This window comes from Eulemur rufifrons, chromosome 10, assembly GCF_041146395.1.
Source record: "Eulemur rufifrons isolate Redbay chromosome 10, OSU_ERuf_1, whole genome shotgun sequence".
In the NCBI taxonomy this organism is placed as follows: Eukaryota; Metazoa; Chordata; class Mammalia; order Primates; family Lemuridae; genus Eulemur; species Eulemur rufifrons.
The window spans coordinates 12,543,896-12,568,133 of record NC_090992.1 but is presented as its reverse complement, the minus strand read 5'-3'; the positions used below and the strand labels follow the sequence as shown (position 1 = coordinate 12,568,133).

At 36.6% G+C, this 24,238-nt stretch overlaps 1 protein-coding gene across 1 annotated transcript in view; it reads right to left on the bottom strand.

Annotated features, from left to right (window-relative positions):
• Nucleotides 1-4,642: 4,642 nt before the first annotated feature.
• SPINK5 (serine peptidase inhibitor Kazal type 5) overlaps nt 4,643-24,238 on the bottom strand; it is a 63,788-nt gene continuing 44,192 nt past the window's right edge. Inside the window, exons 24-34 of the mRNA XM_069484176.1 lie at nt 22,167-22,239; nt 21,107-21,234; nt 20,869-20,947; nt 18,654-18,781; nt 17,781-17,853; nt 17,002-17,091; nt 16,766-16,893; nt 15,875-15,974; nt 11,811-11,941; nt 9,033-9,123; nt 4,643-4,692 (exon numbers count right to left, since the gene is read on the bottom strand). Of these exons, the coding sequence (XP_069340277.1) occupies nt 4,684-4,692; nt 9,033-9,123; nt 11,811-11,941; nt 15,875-15,974; nt 16,766-16,893; nt 17,002-17,091; nt 17,781-17,853; nt 18,654-18,781; nt 20,869-20,947; nt 21,107-21,234; nt 22,167-22,239 (1,030 nt within the window). The 3' untranslated portion in view covers nt 4,643-4,683. The remainder of the gene's footprint in view (nt 4,693-9,032; nt 9,124-11,810; nt 11,942-15,874; nt 15,975-16,765; nt 16,894-17,001; nt 17,092-17,780; nt 17,854-18,653; nt 18,782-20,868; nt 20,948-21,106; nt 21,235-22,166; nt 22,240-24,238) is intronic.

Sequence of the window (24,238 nt, the reverse complement as noted above, 5' to 3'; positions counted from 1 at the left end):
AATATAGGTGTAAGGGCAGGGTGTTATAAAAGCATAATGAAGGGATAAATAATTCACATTCATAGGGGACCAAGGTCAGGAAAGACTTCTGGAATAAAGCTGTGCCTTTCCTCAGGTGAGGAGAATTAGTCTAGACTTTGGAGAGACAGACTTCATAAAATGGAAGGAAAAAGGGGAAGAGCAGGACCAGGGTGGGTGGAGAAGATATGTGAGGAGGAGGGGACAGGTAGAAATGAGTTCCAAAAAAATCATTCAAGTGCAGAAGGGAAGGAGGACAATGCAAGAGTTGAGGCTGAAGAGCTGAATAGAGGCCTTGAGGGAGTTTGGAGTTAACCTTGGAGACTAGAGAAGCCACTTCAAGGCTTTAAGCACTATACCCTGAAATTCTAATTTTAGATAATTACTCAGCCTATAGTGGAGGATGGAATGAAGGGGAGAAGACTCAAGCAGGGAGATCAGTTCTAAGGCTGTTGTGGTCAACCAGGAAAGGATGATTATGGCTTTGTCAGATGTGATGGTTAACTTATGGAGGATGACAGGGAGAGGGGAAGAAAAGGATAATGCCTAGATTTTAGGTTTATCTAGTTTTGCTTTGTTCTAGTGCAGTGTGGCTGCTTAGTAGGCATTTTCAAATAATTTATACCAAGGAATTGAACAGATCTGTCTTCTAAAGAAGTCATTTGGAAATTTAAAAAGAACTGTAAAGGGTGGAGACAAGTAAATCTTTCAGAAGATGATTGCAAAAGTCTACTGAAGAGAAAAAGAGGGTCTGAAATTTATAAAAGAAAAAAAACATAAGGCAGAATGCAAGATGTCTATAGGCTTGAAAGATTTACAATCATCATAACAGATTAGAATAAAGTACACAGAATGACCTAGAGGAAGACTACACAGCATCCCTCAAAATAATCCAGGAGGGGCTACAGAATCAAATGAAAATTCCATCATGAAAGACAAAGATTTCTCTTGATTTTCTTCCCTAGCAACTATCTAAAATTGACACAGTCTTTTTCTCTGTTCTCTCTTCATGCTTGAAGAATGATTCATAGTCATATATTAATTATTTAGATAGAACTTTAGTTTCAATACTGGAAAGAAAAAGGGATCTGTGTGCCAAGATAGTGTCCTGGGAAGACTAGGACATCCTGTTCTGCTTCTTTCTGTAGGGAACAGTTTGGGAGACTGCCCACCATTGGTAAAGTCCTCAGGGAGTGTCATGTGATGCCCTGTTCATAATCTAACTGGGTTAGATTATGAGACCGACCTTGGTCAAAGTCAATCAAGAAGGCCGCAAAGTATAAAGGAAAGAGCTTGGTGCGTTAGTTGGCTTGCCTGCCATAACAAAGTACCATAGACTGGGTGGCTTAAACAACAGAAATTTATTTTTTCATACTTCTAGAGGCCAAAATTCTAAGATCAAGGTGCCAAAAATGTCAGTTTCTGGTGAAGGCTCTCTTCTTTCTCACTATGTCCTCACGTGACCTTTCCTCATGCACATGCACATCTCTGGTATCTCCCCTTCTTCTTATAAAGACACCAGTCCTGTTGGATTAGGGCCTCACCATAATATCCTCATTTAGCCTTAATTACCTCCCTACTGGCCCTGTCTCTAAATACAGTCACATTGCAGGGTTAGGGTTTTAACCTACAAATTTTGAAGGAACTCAATTCAATCCATAACACAATACATAGGACTGGAGCACAAATGTGAACTCTGCCCTGTGCCTTTCTCAGTTTCAAGCATATATTAAGTTTTCATAAATGCCAACTTTTATTTTTGTTCTGTTATCATGATCATTGTCATAGAATGAGGCGTGTGGTTGGTGTTTAAGGTTAAAAAAGGGGGCTAGGAGAAGCCAAGTTACAAATAAGAGCAAGTGACAGATGCTTGTTCATTACTGAGCTGGTCTACACCAGGGAAAACACAGCCTCATGGGCTAGATCCGGCCTACCATCTACTTTGTAAATATCATGTTACTGGAACACAGCTGTGGGAATTTATTTACGTAATGTAAATTTATGTATTTGCATTTATGTACACAACAATAGCATTGTATAGTTGCAAAAGAGACTATATGTTCCACAAAGCCTAACATATTTAGTATTTGGCTCTTTCTAGAAACAGTTTGCAGAACTATAGCCTAGACAAGTGCTCTCCTTGGGTATTTCTGAAGCCTGAGAAAGGTAGGACGCCTTCTGTAAAGTTTCTCACATGAAAAAATCGGGAGTTTGGAAGGGATAGATCTCTATAAACCCATATTCTAAAATGGAATCTGCAGTAGCAAGTATGGAGAAATGCGTAAGTCTGTGGTAGTAGCCAGGTAGGGGTGATACAAATATTTTTGCTTTCTTTAGTTCCATCTTAGGATCATTTGTCACCTCCTGGTTCAGAATTTTAGAGCTCATTTTGAAACCTCGGTGAGATGAGTCTGCTTTTAATTTGCCTTCTATTTTATCAGAAGTAACTGAAAAACTAGTTTACTTGATATTTAGTGCAACTATATATTTGTTAGTGCTTTGACACAGATGACATTCTATATGCACCACTCGTTTGTATATCCAAAAAGAAATCAATGTTCAGCTTTTCAAATCTCAACTACTGTGTTCAATACATGCACACTCTGAACCCAACTCTTGAGCCGCACTCCATTCTCAACTTCTTTTGGCTTGGCCTTGTGCTATTCCTGACCTCTGCACCCCCCGCCTCACCCTTGACCTTCACCCCTGAGGTCACTGGGCCTCTCCCCAGCCCCTGTCTCTTCCAGAAGGCCATCCTCCACACCACTCTGTCCCTAAGCCACACTCTCTCTCTGGGACTCAGGATGATTACCAAGGATTGGTCAGGCCTTAAGGGTGGGCTAAAAAAGTTTTTTGAGCATATTACTTATTAATAATAATAAAATAAATGTGAAGCATTTTTGTTTAGAGCTCAGTAAAATGTTCAAAATGTCATAACAAAATATCTTCTCAAAAAAGCATATATGACTTAGCCATAAAAAGAGTTTCTGGATTTCCTAGAAATGAACAGAAAGGAGATACAGGAGAGATGATCTCATAGGTCACAGACTCTCTCTAAACCCATCTTGTACATCCTGGAATTGCCAAAGAAAATAATTCAACAGAATTTTCTCTTTTTTTTTTTCTGAAGGAATTCTATATTTTCCATGCTTGAAAAATGATTTACAAGGCTTTTTTCCCTTTTTCTTAATGATAAAATAGAAAGGACACAGAACAGGCATTGATTTATTTTCACTCAGTTACAAAGGACAAAGATCACAAAGTCCTACTTTCATTGGTCTAGTGGAGACTTATTTTAAAAAAAGAAAACAAGAAGAAAAAGTACAAAATTAACTCCCCAAATCCAAATCGGTCTCCCACGCCAGGCACAGTTCTTCTGTAGCTGAGAACACCTTGGGCTATGATGGAGTCTCCATATAATTTCTCTCTCTGGAGTTTATTCAGCACTAGCCCAGAATCTTCAAGTGAACAAAATGACTAGGTAAGACCAGGTAATGACAGAGCTTCGTCATGGAGGCAGGTGCTTATAAGTTGTTTCACCTCACCGCTATCTAATGCTTGGGTCCCCTCTTAGATTTTCCATGCCATTAGCTCATGGTAGAGCTGTATTATCTAATCTACCTCTATCCACATGCAGTTATTGAGCATTTGAAATGTGGCTGGTCCAAATTGAAACATGCTGTAAGCATACAATATACACCAATATCAAAGACTTAGTAAGTAAAAAAGTTTATATTAATGACATTAATAGTTTTGATACAATGGGCTAAATAAAATTTATTTATTAAAATTAATACTACTCATTTCTTTCGTAGCTACTAGAAAATTTAAAATTTAAAATTGCTTGCATTACATTTCTGTTGGAGAGTGTTGCTTTAGAGACTTGCACATGTTGGTAACTCATTTTCTTAGTCTTCGCCAGACTATGGGTACAAGATCCTGACATAGGAAATTGTCAAGAGGTAACACGACTGGACATGAAGAATTACTGGTCGTTTCTGTGGATGGGGCCTACATAACTGAGCAATAGTTATGCCATTCATGCAAATTTAGAAGCCAGGTAGAGGAGCTGGTATGGCAATGGGTAGTCAAGGTGAGGCTGATTCATAGCTCATTTAGCTTTATACAGTTGTTGGCTGCCTGGGAGCCCATATTTCCCCACCTCTCACCTAGACACTCCTTTCCAACTATGACAGCATCTTGAATATGAATAAAAAAAAAAACGAGCATTTTCTGTTCCACCAATGGGCTTAGGAAGACAAAAAGGTGGAGCCACCAATGGGCTTAGCAAGACAAAAAGGTGGAGTTTATTCCTTTCTGTAAAAACAAATTCCACTGTTCCAGGCAGTAACAAAGAAATCCCAGGAAGGGTGCTCTGCTGAGTTTACTTTTATTGAACAGGCAGTTGGACAGACAGCATTGTGATCAGGACATTTCCTGAGCACAGACTGGATGGAGATGTCTCTGTGCTCTCAGATCACAGAGTCTAGGAGGAAAAAGATGGAAAAGACTGAAAATCAGTGAGTCCATTCCCAACAGCGCTGTATTGTTTTCTACAGTAAATAAGGCAAGTTCTGAAGAATTCTTTGTATATACAGTTGGTGAAGGTAGGCTATTCAGAATTGGGGTGTCTGTTTTTCCTGATGGCTTTCACCAATCCTCCCATCATTTGTCCTAGAAGAGAAGATGGTTAGGTTAGATGCTGGAACTCAAAGATACCACAGAAATATGAGCTGTATATTTACAGTTGCGTCTTAATCCAAGAAACCCATAGATTCCTGCATGCTGCCAAGAAATAGCAATTTTAAATCACTTTTGCATTTTATCCAATTTGATTCAATTAATATTAATTGAACAGATAGTATGTGCTACCTCTTAAGAAAGACATAAAAATGAACATGGGTTAACTCTGCTCTTGATTACACGCAACCCTCATGGTAATAATAAGAGGTAGGTATAATTAGCACCATTTTGCAAATGAGGAAATCGAACTTCAGAGATATTTGTGACTTGCCAAGGTTTCACATTAGGTCATGACTTGAATCCAATCCCTGTAACACTAATGCTTTTCTATTATAGTTTGTTTTAGGTTATTAGACTATAATCAGCTGTCTTTCCTGCCTGACTCATCCATGTATTCATATACTCTTGAAATCAGCATTTAAAACATTAAATCAACATTTAAGGAATTTGTGAAAGGGGGCAAGAGCCTCAGGAAGTTTCCTTCCATGCGGTTGCACATCTTCAGCTAGTACCATCCAGGGCATGAGCAACACTTGTCACTGCAAACTTGCACCTCCATTTTAGTGCTTATATCAACTCCATGAGGTTTCCTTTGGTTTGAAATTGGAAAGCTGTGATTTTGTTGAATCCTTGAAAATCTTTGTCATGAAATTGAGAATAGTCATTCATTCATCTCACAAAATAATATTGGTATTTTCCTTAATACATGAATTTCCTTCCAATATAGGAAATCTTTTAGTTGAGATAATGTCTTCTCTAGAGCCCCTGGTTTTCAGAATCTCCTGAACAACTAAGGAATGGTGGCAAAGCATATGGAATAAAATTAGAAGATCTACATTTGGACCTAAGACATTGTACTGAAAAAATTTAATAAATGACAAAGTTTCCTCCAGGCTGATTTTCTGTAAAATGGGGAAGATGATGATGTCTTCCCTAATCAAAGGACCATTGTGAGGATGCAAAAGGAAAATGCATGTAAAACCCTAAAGTCCTACATAAATATAAGTAGTTACTGCATAATAGTTACTGTATAATAGAAAGTACTATATACTTAGAGAATAAGCGGAGTATGGGTTCCAGGATCCTCAACCTACATTTCCAGGAAACTTATGACTACCCGGCCTTTTATTTATTTACTTATTTTAATTTCAGAATGTTATGGAGGTACAAATGTTTTGGTCACATAGATTGCTTTTGTACTGCTTGAGTCAAAGTTATAAGTGTGCCCATCACTCAGATAGTGTACATTGTACCCATTAGGTGTGATTTTACCCATCCCTTCTACCCCCTCCCACCTGCATGATTTCCATTGAGTTTTACTTCCATCTCCATACATGAGTGCTGATTGGTTAGTTCCAATTTAAAAGGGAGTATAGGTGGTGTTTGTTTTTCCATTCTTAAGATACTTCACTTAGGCGGATGGTCTCCAGTTCCATCCAGATTTTTGCAAAAAGTATTAATTCATTTTTTATGGCTGAGTAGTACTCCATGGTGTACAGATACCACATTTATTAATCCACTCATGAATTGATGGGCACTTGGGTTGATTCCACATCTTTGCAATTGTCAATTTTGCTGCTATAAATATTCTAGTGCAAATGTCTTTTTGATAAAATGACTTTTTTTCCTTTGGATAAATACCCAGTAGTGGGATTGCTGGATCAAATGGTAGGTTTGCTTTTAGTTCTTTGAGGACTCTTCATACTAGTTTCCACAGAGGTTGAACTAATTTGCAGTCCCACCAGCAGTGTGTGAGTGTTCCTTTCTTTCTGCATCCAGACCAGCATCAATTGTTTAGGGACTTTTTGATAAAAGCCATTTTCACTGGGGTTAGGTGATATCTTATTGTGATTTTGATTTGCACTTCTCTGATGATTAGTGACATTGAGAATTTTTTATCTGTTTATTGGCCATTAGCCTATCTTCTTTAGAAAAGCTTCTGTTTGTGTCTTTTGCCCACTTTTAAATGAGATCATTTAGGTTTTTCTTGCTGATTTGCTTGAGGATTCCAGGCTCTCTTAGAGAATCTTCCACCCAGGAATAAAATTCCAGGGATGCGTTCCACCCCCCCGACCAATACATGCATACATAATAGCCAACAGAATAATGCTGGGCCATCACCTATCTGTACATCTGGTACCTAAGATCACACCACTGAATCAAACAGAGGGAACTGAAATTTTACCCATGTCCAGAATACTTTTTTGCTATAAAGATTTGTTCCACTAGCTAACATCATAAATAATTCCTGTCATTATTAATACCTGCTACACAACTCTAGTGGAAAGCAAACACCCAGACATGAAAGTAAAGAATTCCCTCACAAAACCTTGTGTGCTGAACCCTGACAAGATTCTTCATCATCAGAAGAAATACATTTTATCAGTATAACCCTATGGAGAGTGTCTCATAAAGTAGTTTTTGACAAGCTGCCTACACAGGATGGGAGTCACAGGGAAGTGTGGTCTAAGGTGTGGTCTACTGGACTTGCATAAAGTTCTTTTGACCTCCTTACCCTGAGATATATGTAAGTAGGTATGTTTGTGAGGATGGGGAACAGTATATTCTGTCAATAAAATGGGGAGTAAATCACAAAGAATTTATATGTAATAAGATAGCAAACACAATACGCAGACTAGAGTAAAAGTTTAAACTTCATTTTTTATGGATTCTGGTAAGGATCTAGCACCTCTTGTATTATCCTGGATAGAGCTGAAGCCCATTCTACTAAGTGAAGTATCACAAGAATGGGAAAACAAACACTGTGTGTACTCAACATCAAATTGGTATTAAGTGATCAACACTTATGTGCACATATAGTAGTAACATTCATCGAGTGTCGGGCAGGTTTGGGGGGAGAAGGGGAAGGGTATATACCACCTAATGGATGTGGTAAACACCATCTGGACAATGGACACACTTGTAGCTATGACTTGGGCACGGCAAAGGCAATATATGTAACCTAAACTTTTGTACCCCCGTAATATTCTGAAATTAAAAAAATTCAGTATAAATAAATGATCTGTCAAGCCCACATGAGGGTAGACTTTGTCAAGCCCACTGGGGCCTCAGCCTTCTCTACTCTGCCTTCTAGCTGAGAGTGTGAAACCAGAAACACCCTGGCTTATAGCTCTTGTTTTCCCAATTTCCCATATCAAGGATTTTTGAGTAGTTTTTTTGAATATGGCCTCATGTAGTGTTGTTTGACTAAGATCCCTGAATCTGGCCAAATAGTTTCCAATTCCATATTGCCAAAGCTTTATGTTGCAAGAGAATGGAGTAAAGACAGTTGTGAATAATAATAAATCATTTTATTAAATATAAACTATTAGAATATTGCTTATTTTAAAAATATAAATATTAAACATAATTTTATTAATGTATAATTGATTGAAAATAATTTATTAATAATAAATAAGCATTGTGCCAGGGTCTGTTTTTCTAGGTTCATACTTTGAACTTTCTCTAAATTCATATTTTGCAGCATCTTAGGCATAATAAAAGTGATAATACTAATAAAATATGCCATTAATTTTTCAGACACTGTGCCAAGATGCTTAAAAATCAGTGTTTCCTGAATATTTTCATAGTTCATTGAGATCTTTGGTTTAAGATATTTATGTGATTTGCCAAAGGTCTCATAGTTGAAGAACATCAAAAACTGGAATTTGAACCCATATTTATCTTATTGTAAAATGTTTTCTCTTATTTGAAAATTCCTGTTTTTCCAAGTGACATACCATTTTGCCTGAGGAAGAGACTACTCAAATACATTCACCAGGGAGAATGTCAAACTCAGTAACGTATGTCGAAACATCCTTCTAGGGGGTTTAATGAAAGATATCAACTTTAAATATTGGGAAAAAATGTAATGCAATGTAAAAGTGCAAAGACACAGGTATAACGCAGAAATGATTTAAATCCAGCTTTGTCACTATCTGACCTCTCTTGGTTTCTGTCTCATCTTTTTATTGTAGATCACAGAGAATAAAAACCTACCCTGAAATAAGTAATGTTACATTAGAGACTTTCCTCTTCAACAATCTATTAATGAGCCCAGGAAACATTTTAAAATGTTAACTGCCATATTATAATCCCCACATATTTCAATAACTAATTAATTATCCCCACAGTGAAAATGTGACCAATTCTGGAGTCACCTGACTTAGTATCAGTTCTCTGGCCAGAGAAATGTCCATGACCCAGTGCGAGAGAATAAAAGCAGAACCAACTGCTCCCAGCATCATAATCACGGAGGCCAGTGTACTTACAGATGTGGGCACGCTGGCAGATGTTGCTTCTGGGGTGCTGCTCTTCTCACACCTCCCTTTACTACGGATGCGTGTATTAGTCTGGCGTATCCTAAAACAGATCAGAGGGAGCGTCAACAACAGGAAGATCGCAGTTTTATAAAGAGAAAAAACAAGGACCAATGTGAGTGATGTTTGAGCATCAAACCAAACTGAAATTAGAGAACGGGATCTGTATTCAGCCATTTTGCAGCAGGTATCATCCAGGTTCAGTCTCTTTCTTCCGCTCCAGATTTTTCCCAAGCCCTGGACCTATTTCATCACATTTCATTCACTAATATACTCATAGAATTGTTGCATGTTGGAAATAAACTTGGACATATCTGGTCCAAAAGTCACTATTTTATAGATGGGAAAATTAGATCCCGGAGAAAAGTTGGACTATATTGTGTGTCTATAATATGACTTGGGCAATATAAAATATAACAAGACAGAATAATACAGTCTGAGTTTTATAGGAGGAATAAGAAGGAATCTTAAAGAGTATGAATTTTAATGCCTCTCACTTAAGACATATTATGAATCAAACATCTACTTGTTTGCCTTTAGTGATGGGAAACTCATTATCTATCAAGGCAGTGCAATTTGTCTTTGGACATTGCTTAAGTTGAAATTGTTCCCTGATACCTTCCTCTAGAACCATAGAAACTAATATTGGTTCCTCTTGCCTGGTATAACCTGAATCTTCTCTGTAATATATACTCCCAGCTCCTTTAGCCAAACAAGCCATCCTGAGACATATTTTATTAATATTTTCATCATTTGAGTGTCTTACTCTAAAGTTTCCTCGAGTAGAAGATGACTTGTTATGGATCTATACAGTTAATGGAAATTTTGAAGAAAATCGTATGGATAATTTAGCCCCTGACATTTGCAATAAAGAGGAAGGATTCGGGGGCTGAGATGAGGTATATATAGTAACTAAATTCCTGAATAGTTATATTCATTTCTTAAATAAGAATTTCTTAATTCATAAAACTCTGTAAAGTCTTTGGACAAATTTCAAGTGGTCCCTGAGCCCATGAATATTTTATGTACAAATTGTTCATGTCACGTTATTTTTTTTTTTTTTCTTGAAAGAGGTAACTTTCTTCACATTATTAAAGGAATCTTTGATCCCCAAATACTTAAAGGACTACGCCTTGGATACAACTGTAGTATAGCAACAACAAAAGAAAACCATATTTAGAACCATAACAAATCAACAGGGTTAAAATCTTGTCTGACCTACTTCCTAGCTATGTGACTTTAAACAAATTACCTGCACCCTCTGAGCCTCATATGAACCTTCTGTATAATGAAGATGACACCACTCCACAGAAGGTCACAGGGATTCACTGAGTGAATGTGAAAGTGCCTTATCTACCATACCATACCTACAGATGCAGGAACGTGTGAAGCACTCATATTCAGATTTTACGCTTCTAAGTCTATGAACTTGGAAGCAGCTTATTCTTTCATGAGTTACTTCATTCAAAAGGAAATCAATGCAAATTTAAGTATTTTCCTAGGATTAAAGAGCAGGATATCAAGGAGTCCTATCCTCATGCCCTGGGTCTTGCTTATGGTGTCCTAAGAAGGATGAAGTAGTGCATGGACTGCAATGTAGGTCTGGGGTAGGTGGGCTGGAAAAACCAAGGTTTGCCACCATGCTCTCATTGAAACCTGGTCAAAGAGAAGCTGGGAGAAGTTGAGAGTATGTACAGAGGCAAGAAGAAATCATTACCCAAATCAGGTAACATCTGAGCAGAAAAGCAACAAAAAAGCGAAAGCCAATAATAAAAGTATTAAAATGAATCTTTTATGCTTAACCTAAAATAAAAATATTTCTATATTTAGCAGTTCTCCTCAATAACCTGAGAAGTTAGCTGCTCAGAGAACTGTTTCCATTTCTCCAATGAAGAAAATGAGACTCAGAATGATGAGATAATATACCTAGAGATGCACGGATAAATCTGAAAGCAGACATCAGGTCTGGCATTAATCCTAGAGGGCTCTCCTTTTCTAGAGTACCACTTCCTTCAAGAGGAAGTTGGGAAATCGGTGACTGTCTTGTAGTCATAGGACCTTTTAGATATTATCGGCTGAGCTGACTCTATCTAGCAATGGTTCTCAACTGTTTTTCTCTTATACATACAATATGGGTGATGTTCACACCCCCTGAGTGTTACACTTTATACAGATTTTTTTTTTTGAGACAGAATCTCACTCTGTTGCCACAAGTAGGGAGAGTGCAGTGGTGTCATCACAGCTCACTGCAACCTCTAACTCCTGGGCTCAAGCGATCCTCCTGCCTCAGCCTCCCCAGTAGCTGGGACTAAAGGTACGTGCCAAAATGCCCGGCTAATTTTTCTATGTTTGGTAGATATAGGGTCTTCCTCTTGCTCAGGCTGGTCCCCTGAACCCCTGAGCTCAAGCAATTGTCCCACCTCAGCCTCCCAGAGTGCTAGGATTACAGGAGTGAGCCACCACGCCCGGCCCCGTACAGATGTTCTGTAACCCCACCATGTTTTCCTTTCTCTTTTACTTAGTAATGTATATAAGCAGTTTTACTAAAGGAATAACCTTAAATCTTTTCTATTTTACATATAAGAAAGATAATTCACAAATTTTTAACTTCTATGATTAATGAATTACTTGCAATGTACCTCAAATTGTTATCAGTGCACTACTAAGGACTGACATTAGAGTCAAGAACTTCTCTACTGGAAGACGTGATGGTGCAATTTGTTTACTTACAGGTTTTCATGACAGAGCATGCAGGGATTGTTGTATGTCTGGCCATCATCACCACAGACAGGCTGTAAATCCTTGGGGCAAAGGTAACCCATCCTGGGCAATACTCGATAGTCTTTGCACATGTCAGCATCCTGCACAAGGAAAACATAAAGCAGACTTGCTTAGTGGCATTCAAGGGGAGGGATGGGCTTAAAAGAACCTCTTGGCTTCTTTAATCCAATTTGAATAAATGATTGTAAAGGAACTGTGATATAAGTCATATGAACTCATATTTCTCACATACCATATTAGGTGCATTTAACTTCCCGGTTCTGGTAATTTTTATTTACAGAAAATAAGTAAACAAAGAAATAAGGATGAACAGAGCAATAAGAAAGCAAAACCTCTACCTATATCATAATGGACACAATAAGCTGGGGCATGACCATAGGAAGAAAACTAGGATGATAATAATGCTAGAAATAATATAATGATAATAAAATGAAGTTATTGGTTATATGCAATGTAGAAAGGAAAGACTCAGAGGTAAATACTAGTTAATTGCATGGATATTTGAGTCCTAGCTCTGCCACTAACTAGAGAAGTGACTTATCTAACTTTTCTGAGCCTTAATTTTCTCACTTGAAAGTAATGAATAATAGTAGCTCTTACCTTATAGTATTGCTTTAGGGTATTAAATCAGATAATGCATGTAACTGCATGCTTAACACAGTGTCTGTCACATAAGTCTCAGTAAATGTTAGTTGTCAGTATATTTTCCATGGTAAAAAAAAAATTTCCATGTAAAAGAAGAAACATATTTGCTCTTTATAGTCTTTTAGAAGTATAAGTTCAATAATTAATGATGATGATAATAATATAAAAACTTGACTTATCAGGATAAAAAGGCAAAAAGTAGGACCAAAAGATAAAGAACAGATTTGCAAGAAAATAGGCTAATAGTAGACTGAAATCCAATGGTATCAGTAATTACATTAAATATCAATAAGTGCTCCAGTTACAAGACAGATTATCAGACTGGAAAAACAGAAAGAATCAACTATATGTTTATAAGAAATATACTTTAAACATAAGGAAACAGGCAGGTCAAAAGTAAAAGGATGAGTTCTAAATAACTCATGACTCAAAGTAATCATAGGATTTAAAACTGCTTTGAAATAAATGACAATGAAAATATAAGCCATCAAATCCCTACAGCCAAAGCAGTGATTTGAGGGAAAGTTACAACTTTAATATATACTTTAGTAAAGAAGAAAGTTCTAAAATTGATAATCTAAATTTCCATCTCAAGAAACTAGCAAACAATGAGCAAATTAAGCCCATAGAAAAAAAGAAATAATAAAAAGGGGAAATTGAAATAAAAAAACAGCAAAGTCAAAAGTTAACTGCTTGAAAAGATTAAGAATCTGATAAGCCGTTTGCAAAATTGACTAAAAAGGCAATAAAACACATACTACCGATATTAGAGATAAAAAAGACATCAGTATATGAACTATAGATATTAAAAGGATAATGTAGAAATTATAAATAACTATATGCCAATAAATTTGACAACATAGATAAAATTAATAAATTCCTTGAAAATCACTTCCTAAAACAGATACAAAGAAGAAATAGAAAATTTAATTATATATGTTAATATTCATTTCAGAGGAGTCAAACAGGACTTATGTGCTTGTTCTTTTGTTTTGATAAATATTTCAAACATCTAAACAAACTGCTTTAGATTCTGGTGAGTTCCATATTGATATAACTATTCGGGGAGAATTTAGACAAGCAACCTCTATGAATCCTTGGCAAAGGTATGGCTGAACTAGGTATATTGATTGTATTTTTCAGGTAACTGCTGCTACAATGTTCCAAAAGTACCAGGATAAAGCACTATAATAAAGAAGTAAACAGAGGCAACAAAGACAGAATGCCTCTCTCTTTTTTCTTATGTAGTACATCAACTCAACAAATTCTGTTGATTCCACTTTCAAAATGGCCTCCGTATCCAATCATTTCTCAAGAGCTCCACCACCACAGCCATGGTATAAACCAGCATCATCTCTTCCATGGATTACTGCAATAGCTAACTGTCCAGTTTCCTTCCTTGCCTCCCCACAGTGTACTTTCAATACAGTAGGTGCAATTATTCTTTTAAAACATGAATCAGATCATATCACTCTTCTCAAAACCTTCATTCAGAACAGTAGCCAACATCTTTAAAATTGTCTACAAAATCCTTTATAACAAGACCTCCCATCACCTTCCTGACTTCGTCCTCTACAGCTTTCTCTGATGTTGCTCTGTTCCAACCACACTGGACTCTGCTGTTATGTTTCCTTCCTGGCCCATGCTCTCCTCAGATACACCTACAGAATCAATCCCCTTGGGTCTTGGTGCAAATATCACTTTTTGAGAGTCCTTCCCTGTACATGCTACTTAAAATTGTATCCTCTCCCCATCTCAGCATTTATTATACCATTTTTCTGCTTTATTTCCTCCTTGGTGTTACATTTTATTCATTCATATCATCTATTGTCTCTGTTATTCCAGTATAACAGAAGCTCCATGAGTGCAGAGAGTTCTGTCTTTTGTTTATGGCTATTGATCTAGCACACGGTAAATAATGCCTGGAAGAATAGTGTTCAATAATATTCGTAGAATGACAAATGAACTGCTGGATTGATGAAAAAAAATTTGTGATGAATGTGACTTTCTTCTCCAAAAGAAATCTTAGCTCCAAACCAGATTGTGGATTAGGAGGGAGCATGAGGGGGCTTCTGGTCTGCTGGTGGTATCTTATTTCTTGACCTTGGTGCTGGTATCACAGGTGTGATCACTTTGTGATATTTTATGTAGCTATAAACTTACGATATGCGCACTCTTCTCTGTGACTATTATACTTTAGTAAAATCTTTTTTAAAAAGAACAGATTTTGTGACTGGCTCTTCTCCATGCTTAGGGGTTCCTGATGTGGAGAACAATTTACTAGAAATATGTAATTAACGTGCATTTATTTCACATGTGCAAGTCATCTATTATCAGTTGAATTGGGTAAAGAATTATATAAAATTCACATTTGATATCTTTCTTTCTTCCTTCCTGGGTCATCAGCCTAGGTGCTAAAATTTCTCTTGTAGGGCCTCATCTGAGATGCTACTTCATGAATCTACTTCATGCTCTCATATCCCATTTTGTCTTTTCTACTTCTCACCTTGTCAAGGCTCTAAAAATGAAATGCTGTTATGGTAATGTACACTAAGACATGTATTACCGGTGACCCTCAGCCTATATCTTAAATAAGAAGTTTTACCTACTGTGAATTGCCAATTGGTGGAACTTCACCAGTGTGAGTGTGCTCAGCATACTGATTCTGGCTACCAGGAAAGGATTTGGCTGGGAGAGGACAGTGAGCAGAAGCTGGGTGATGAGCCTTTTTGGTCTGTTGAAATTGCAGAATCGAGGCACCTGACTACATACTTGACTGTATGTGAGATTAGTCACACTCATCATACACCGTGTACTATTTATTTATTTAGAGATATAATCTCACTCTGTTGCCTGGGCTAAAGCACCGTAGCATCAGCTTAGCTCACAGCAACCTCAAACTCCTGGGCTCAAGCATTCCTTCTGCCTCAGCGTCCCCAGTAGCTGGGAATACAGGCATGTGCCATCATGCCCTGCTAATTTTTTCCATATACTTTTAATTGTCCAGCTAATTTCTTTCTATTTTTAGTAGAGATGGGGTTTCAAACTCCTGAGCTCAAACGCTCCTCCTGCCTCGGCCTCCCAGAGTGCTAGGATTACAGGCGTGAGCCACTGCACCCGGCCACCAGTGTACTACATTGAAGCAGGGCTAATAATCTCAAGAAGTATAGAATAATTCACTGATGGGAAATCCCAGAACTGCCACCCAGCATGAACTGCATTTGGTTCTCAGAGGACTTGTGGCTGCACTGAATCAGCCCACCCCCAACCCCTCTTTGGAAGTGGTGTTTACGGAGGGCAAGTGCTAACATGTCTAAAAAGTCAAGTGAATTAAGTTAATATAGTTGTTCAGAAATAGTCATTCTTACCAGAGAAGAATTAGAGGAGTCTGGGTCCTCTTCCTTTTCAGAAGCTCTAAAGTGGGGTGGCTTTTCTTGAAGTTTTGCCCTTTCCAAAGCTTCTACTTGACTAGAAAAGAAAACAAAAAATAATTTAAAATAATATGCACAGGGATCAACTCCTATAGCTTCCAGTGGGAAGTTAAGCAATCCTCATAAAAGATGATAGAACCATGAAACATTCAATCAGAGTGACCAGGATGATATATTAAGTACATAATTAGGAGCTGGCTTAGAGATCTGATCACTTAATAGATGTATGACCTTAGACAAGTGGCTTAAAGTCCTTGAGTTTCAATTTTCTAGAACATAAAAAGAGAGCAGTATTGGAAATTCCTACTTCAAAGAACATTTATTATGAAAAGCTAAATAAATTCGATTATTTTTTTCACAGTGTTTCCATAACCATCATCATTACCATCTATCATGTCCATTGGTCTAGAATCTGCTTGTTCATTAGAATAACCTATAAACCCTTTCGAAAAATAAATTTAATGTAATTTGGGGGTGTAAAAATCTGTATTTTATTTTAAAAAGGGATCTCAATTGAGTCTGATCTAATTGTGAAAAAAAGATCTCGAATAATTTCTTATAGCTATGAGGCTGAAAGTTAAAAAAAAAATTTTTTTTTTTAATGACACAGCTAGTAAGTTTCACGGTTAGAACTTACATCTGGATTTCCTGCCTCTAAGTCCAGTTATTCTTTCTACTATATTAGGTGTTCTCAACTTAAGGGTTGATGTTAAAGACTTATCTTAAGGGTGCCATGGGATTCATGAGCACACATACTTGCTCAATCAGCAGTTTCTAGAAATTCAGTTCCCCTGCTATGAGAAGGAGCAGCAGAATCCTCTTACTCACAAGACAGCTCTGCACTTGTGGCACTGGTTTCTATAGAACTTTCCATCAGCACCACGCACTGGGTCATTCTCTCGAGTACAGATGAGTTCACCGTTCCTCACATGCTTTCGAAAATCGCTGCACTCGTCCTAGAAAATGAGAAAGGGGAAGTGAACATGGTTTTTCCCTGTTTTGCTGGGTGATTTTCTCAAATTTGGTTTTAGGATATCCTCTCTTGGCCCTGGGCTCAGACTCACTGTACTAATCCTTACAACAGAGGCCAAGAGACGCTCAGATCGTGCAAACTTTGCATCCTTTGCTGCATTCTGAGCCTCTCTGCACTGGTCCTGAAAGCGTAGGGAAACATAAAACACCACTTGATGGATTTCCTCATCTCCCTCTTCCTTTCATTCATCCTTCCTTTCCCCCATTTTCCACATGAGGTGTTCTCGATCAAAGGACAATCTCAAAGGAATCTAACTCTACAAATGTGATCATTACTGTTAAAGAACTGAATGAGGATGTCTTGTTTTCAGGCTTGAAAAATACATAGCATGCATATTATTGATTCATTGATGCTTAGAAAGTCATCTGCAGAAAACAGAAAAAAAGACATCAAGGAGGGAAGCTAAAAGGGTAGGCTTGAGATTAGCTTTTATTAGCTGAATTAATGCAATCAATGTCAATAAGCTCCCTGAAGGCTCATTTAACATTTAAAGTGTCAGAAACAAGCATGCAGTTGAGGTGGACAAAAATTTTACCCCCTATTTTTTAATTCATATTTCTCCCAAAGAGGAAAGACTAAAGCAATAATTGCCAAATACTCTAGGAGAATTCCCTACAAAATCAAGAAAAGTACCAAACTCCAAAGCCAGAAGGAAAAAAACATCTTATTATGATCCAAATGACAATATTGGCAAAATCAATTTTCTTTGAAGTAAATATTAGTGTCTTTATTATCCAAAAACTAGAGAAGCATGCAAGATTCTAAAGGTAAAAAGTAAAATATTTATTTTGGTATTCTTTAAGAAATAACCTTTGCATCTTTTGAGGGCTTGGCTTTTGATTTTTCTTCATCATTCTTTTTTCTTTCATTAGCTTCTCGCTCACTGCAAAATAAAAAAAGAATAATGTTAACAATAGCATTGTTACTGAATTGTCTTTAACCAAGTATTTCTCCAAGTATAAACATTTGCAAATCTAATATTATTTTTCAAACCTAAAAAAAATCTAAAAATGCTTTTTTTTTTATTAATCAGTCCTGATTGTTGAAATTTCCATAATAATATATTTGCAGCAATGCAGTCAGTGGTTATAGATTCAGTTACTGTACTCTTATCCAGAATGGTATGATCCCAAAAGGTCATTTTTTTGCCCTTAATATAATATATTTATAGCTCTCATTTAGAGAGTTGCTTCATTTCTCATTTTTACTTTTCTAATTATATTATAACTAAACTCTCAGCTTTTATTGTTCTTTACATAGTTATAGTGGTTTGAAGTTTATAAACATTTTTAAAAATGAGATCTCCCAAATCCCCACAAAAACTATATTGTGCGATTATTGTTTCCTTTATATTAAAATATAGAATGAACTGAGGCTCTGCAAAGTGAACTGGCCTGACCCAGGTTGCTTAGCTGATAAGCTTTCTCTTTAAAAGTCAATGATTTTGTTGCCACACAATAACTGTCTTCCTACCCCAGAGGCTCAAATTATGATTATGCTTCTTATCATCAAAATAAAAAATTGTTATGAAAGTGTTTGGAAACTGACCATCCTCTTGAAAAGTGAGGAGCTATTATATCTTTAATGTGTGATGCTCAGTGCCTTAGGTTCTAAAAGTAACAGAAGCTATTTTCTGGCAAACAGGCACAATTATCAAACCCATCGATGAACTTCTTTACGTACAAGATGCTCTGACACATAGCACACTTGTTGGGGTGCATCTTGCCATATGGATCTCGGACAGGGTTGTTTTCTTTGGTGCAGACAAGCTTCCCGTCTCTCTGCCTGCTCCGGAATTCCTGGCACTGGTCCTGCCAATAGGAGTAAAAAAAGATGTTGCTACAATAGTCTGATCTTTAAAACCTGAGAACATGATTGGTTGATTAGATATGAACTCATAACACTTGAAAGAAAAAATAGGGAAAATATAATTTCAGAGATGGAATGTGTTTTAAAGGCACTTTATTCAATCTCTGTTAAGAAGTTTGTGTCCTCTTCACAGCATCCTCTCAAATGATTGTCTTGCCCCAATGTGAATTTCATATTGCTTAAAGCAGCCCGTTCCAGTTTTTTACAGTTTTGTATGAAACTGAGCTGCGAACCTATCTCCCTACAACCGTACTCATTATTCCACACATAAAAAGTCTTAATTCAAAAGTCCTGGAAGGAACTAAGAGACACCCTCTGGTAATACACACAAACATGCAAACTTTTAGCTTTGTTCCTCAACAACAATTAAAAAAAAATTTTTTTATCATGCACTTTGTTGTTTGTGCTAATGGATTTCCTTTAGTGGTCATAAAAATCCTATAAAATAAATGCTTATTCTCTGTATTTTACAGATAAGAAAAATAAGTCTCAGAGATATGAAGTAAAGTCAATGTTAGATTTGCGATCAGAAATCTCCTAACAACCAAGGTATAGCTTTTCACTTGTTTGTTGTTACATACCAGGGAATAAAACTCCTATCCATTCATAAGAAATAGAGATGCTTTTTTGTTCATTGAAAAATAAGGACCTTAAAAAGGAGGTAATAGAACTGAGTCCACAGGATCAGGCCTCTGTTAAAATCTTTGGAGATCTACAGAAGGCTCTTGAACTTTCTTTAAGCCCAAAGAACCAAAGTAGAAATACAGGAGCATTACCTTAAAAAATACCACTAGTAACCTAGATTGTACTTACCCTTCTTTTTTTCAACTTGTGATGCCCATAAACAATTCTAGGCCTACTTTTATCTGAAGCATTTAAAAAATTTTCTGGAATTGAATATGTGATCAGCATATTAAATGTCTCACAACCATCATTTTCAGAAATTACTAGAATTACTTTCATTTCCAGGTGCCCACAATACCACGTTTATTATGTTATGATAGCACCCATCTTCCTATGTTGCAACCCTTACTTTAAGGGTTTAATTTCTGGCTCTTCTTTTTATTATTTCTGTGTAGGTAACTTCTGTTGAGTTTTTCTCAACTATAAAATTGGAACAATATCACCTACTGCATAGATTTGGGGGAGGTTTAAATATAATAATTTGTAAAGTTTATTTTACTTTGCATGTGTAGATAAAATTGTAGCTCTCTTTTTGACACACATACATATACACACACAATCTCAATATTTTCTCTATATACATACATACAGCACTTTTTTCTGTTTGAAATTTCTAAAATAAATATCATAAAATTGAAAATTGACCAAGATTTTAAATAGATGGCCTTTAGAAATCATTTGAAGTTGTACAATATTTTCTCAAAGCCATTCATCTACCAAAATGCACAAGAGATATTCTCAAAATATTTTCAAATAATGACAATCACTATTAATGTTTCCCTTTATTTAGTTAGTATAAGCCTAATGAAAAGTTGCCTCATTAGTAGGAAAATCTTCCTGGGGAAATTTTACCATTTTGCTTTTCTAATTAGCGTCCCTAGAGGGAGAAGAAGAGATTGTGCTGTGTAATATTCTATGTGCTGGTGTTGTAAAGAGTTGAGTATTATTTAGAAAGCCTAAAATTGAACACTAGGTGGCACTGAAATGCCAGATCAAGAATTTATTAATATTATAAAGCGCTCCAAATTTTTGATATTCACTTTCTTATTTGTAATTTTTGGTTGCTTGACTGTTTGTTTTAAAATGTCAAAAATGTTATTAACTGGGTAACCACAATAGTTTGACAATTTTCGCTGGTCCTACAAATGTATGCTAATTGCATCAAAGTTGCTCTTAGGGCACTGAATAGCATGCTATTTCTTTGCAAGATCTGGCCATGACTTTCTCATTTACCATTATATCCCCAGTAATTGGGGCAGTCAGCATTCCACAAATATTTTTTAAATGAATTAAGCACATAATAAACCAGCCAAGTTTAGGAATTAGCACATCTAACATATATCACCTGCTCATCATTGCTCTTTTCTGTTGTGTTTTTCCCACCTTCTTCTTCTTTCTTTTTTTTTTCAGCTGCTTCCCTTTCCCTGGAAGAGAAGATGGAAAGAAGCATTTCAACCAAAGTAAACAAGAACCTCATCAATTACTAGATCTGCTTTTTAAGCAATTGTCACTTTTTCAAACTGATGAGAAATGGCTGTTGTACTGTTATACTGGTCAAAAACTCATTTTTGAAAAATACTCACAGTTTCTCCTTACACATAGCACACTTATTGCCATGCATCTTGCCATCTGGACCCCGGACAGGGTCACTTTCTCGAGTACAGATAAGCTTGCCATTTTTCATGTGGCTTCTATACTCATCACACATATCCTGAAAAGATGAAAACGTTACACTGGAAATGCTGTTTTCACATAGTATTTGATTGCATTTGAGAATCAGAAGATTCCAATCCAAAAGTAAGGCAGCCACTTAAGCTTGCTGGAATAGGCAGCACAATGGCCCACAAAGACATCCATGTTCTCATTCCTGGAACCTGTGAATACGTTGCTGTACATGTCAAGGAGGAATTATGGTTGAATAGGGAACTGAAGTTGCTAATCAGCTTAGTTTGAGGTGAGGTTATTCTGGATTATCCGAGTGGGCCCAATGTAATCACAAAGGTTCTCATCCATGAAAGAAGGAGGCAAGAGAGTCAATGTCAGAATGATACAGCTTGAGAAAGACTTGACTGGCCATTGCTGGCTTTGAAGGTGGCCACAGCCAAGGAATACAGGTAGCCTCTAGAAGGTAGAAAAAGGAAAGAAATGGATTCTCCGCTAGAGCCTTTACAAACAACAACAATGACAACAGAAACCCACAACCTTACCAACACCTTGGTTTTAGCACAGTAAGACCCATTTAGAACTTCTGAACTCCAGAAATGTAAGATGATAAATTTGTTTTGTGATAAGCCACTGTTGGTAATGATTTGTTATGGTAGCAATAACAAATTAATATATGTGCAGAACCTCATTTTCCTTATCTATAAAATAAGATTAAAAAGCCTTATTTGTCCAGGCTGTTGAGAAAATTAAATAAACCACTATTTATAAAAGTGCTTTGTAAAGCATTAGACTGAAAGATTTCCATTTGACGTTAGATTTCTACACTGAAAAAGTTAGTGATATTCACATTAATGACGGCTCCTGGCCTTCAAAGGGCAAGATCTCAGTTGACCACATTGACATCCTCTTCCCATATTTTTGATGGCCAAGTGTCGACTTATAGAAAGACCTTTTGTGAAAGCATAGTTAATGACTCACCTTTCCTGATGATGATCCAGTCCCATTTGATCTCAAGCCAGAATGCTCATTTTGTTTCTCTGATTCTCTTTGCCTAGATAAGAGTCAGAAAACATCTTGTTAACACAGACTCAGGGTTGGAAGGACCCTGAGAGTTTGTGTATCCTTAACCATCTTCTTTACAGGAAATTGTCTTGTTCACTTGAAAAGTACCTGTCCGTGAAGAGTGCCTGTCACATCCTAGGCAGCTGAAAACCCTTTATTGTATGATGAATGGTCTCCAAAAATTATTAAAAAATAAATCCATTTTTTTTGTTAACTACTTCAGGTAAGTATTTTATAATAGTAAATTTTTATCTTAGTAATTTTCTGTATTTAAGAATCGTTTATTCTTTTAAAAAATTCTCTATTATTAATGTGTGATACAGAAAGAAAGTCATAAATGAAGAGCTGTCTCAATTATGTTCATCATAGCTGCAAAGTATTGGTTGTACAAAGGGGTAAGATGGTATAGTATAAGAGACCATAATATTAGTCATCATTTATTACTGTAAACGGTGATATCTAATATTTACTGAACACTACTTACTAGTGACAACTCACATTTATTGTGCGTCTACTTTGTGCCAGCCATTATGTTAAAAGTTTTATATGGTTCATCTCTTTTAACTCTAGAAAGAAACACTACATGGCTATTATGATTATTGTTGTTCCTCCCTCCCGTATAATTACGTGCCACAGAATGACATTTCAGTCAATGACAACCACATATGTTAAAGGACATTGAATATGAAATGTCTAATTTTGAATCAAAGGTTTAGTTCATTATATCTCAAACAAGAAGCAGTAAAATTAATCAAAGCATGTGCCTAAACTGGCGACACAGTTTTGCCATCTTAATGGTAGCTTGTTCACGTTAGCAGAGAAGAAGCCTAGAGAGCCAGTGGCAATGAAATTGAGAAAGGCACTGTCCACAACTTGTTGAGAATAGAATATTTTTCCCTGCAAGAAGGGGTCCAGAGCCTAAAGAGGTGGTAGTCAGTTGGTGCAAGGTCTAGTGAATATGGTGGATGATGGAGAGTTTCCAAGTCCAGCTTCTGTAGTTTGAGCAGCATTGTTTGTGTGACATGTGGTCAAGCGTTGTCTTGCAAGAGAATTGACCTGTCTCCATTGACCAATCTCAGCTGCTTAATCACAAACATCTTTATCATTTCATCCAATGGGTTGCAGTAGACATCCACTGTAATCAACTGACCAGGTTTCATGAAGCTATGGTGGATAATACCATAGCTGGACCACCAAACACACACCATTAGCTTTTTTTGAGAAATATTCAGTTTTGGACTGTGTTTTGGCACTTCATCTTTATCCAACCATTGTGCTGAACAGTTGTGATGGTCAAAAAGAATCCATTTTCATCACACATAACAATACAGTGTAGAAATGGTTTGCCTTTATGTCATGAGAGCAAAGAAAGGCAAGCTTCAAGGCGACTTCTCTTCTGACGCTCATTTAATTCATGTGGAACTCATCTATCCAGCTTCTTTACCTTGCCCATTTGTTTATAATGGTCCAATATTGTTGGAAGAGTAACGTTAAACCTTGCTGCTAATTTACATGTAGGTTGAGATGGATTCGCTTGCACTACAGCTTTCAGCTCATCATTATCCACCTTGGTGTCAGGTTGTCCACGTGGTTCATTTTCAAGATTAAAATCACCAGAACAGAACTTCTCAAACCAGTGACACACTGTGTGGTCAGTAGCCACATCCTTCCCAAACACTATGTTGATATTTCAAGTTGTCTGTGCTGCATTGTTTCCACAACAGAATTCATATTTGAAAATAACATGAATTTTTTACTATATCTGTGGTTTCACAAAAATTGCTCTAAAAAAAAATTGAAAGATAATCACAAGCCAAAATGTGCATTTGAAAGACTGAGGATGTACCTTCACAATAAAAATAAAACAAGAAGTGTCAAAGTGAAATGTCAGAGATATCAACTGTCAAACTTGGCACTTAAGGAAATCAGACATTTCATTCCTAATGGTCTCATAAAATTGTAATATTGATGATGGTCTCATAAGATTG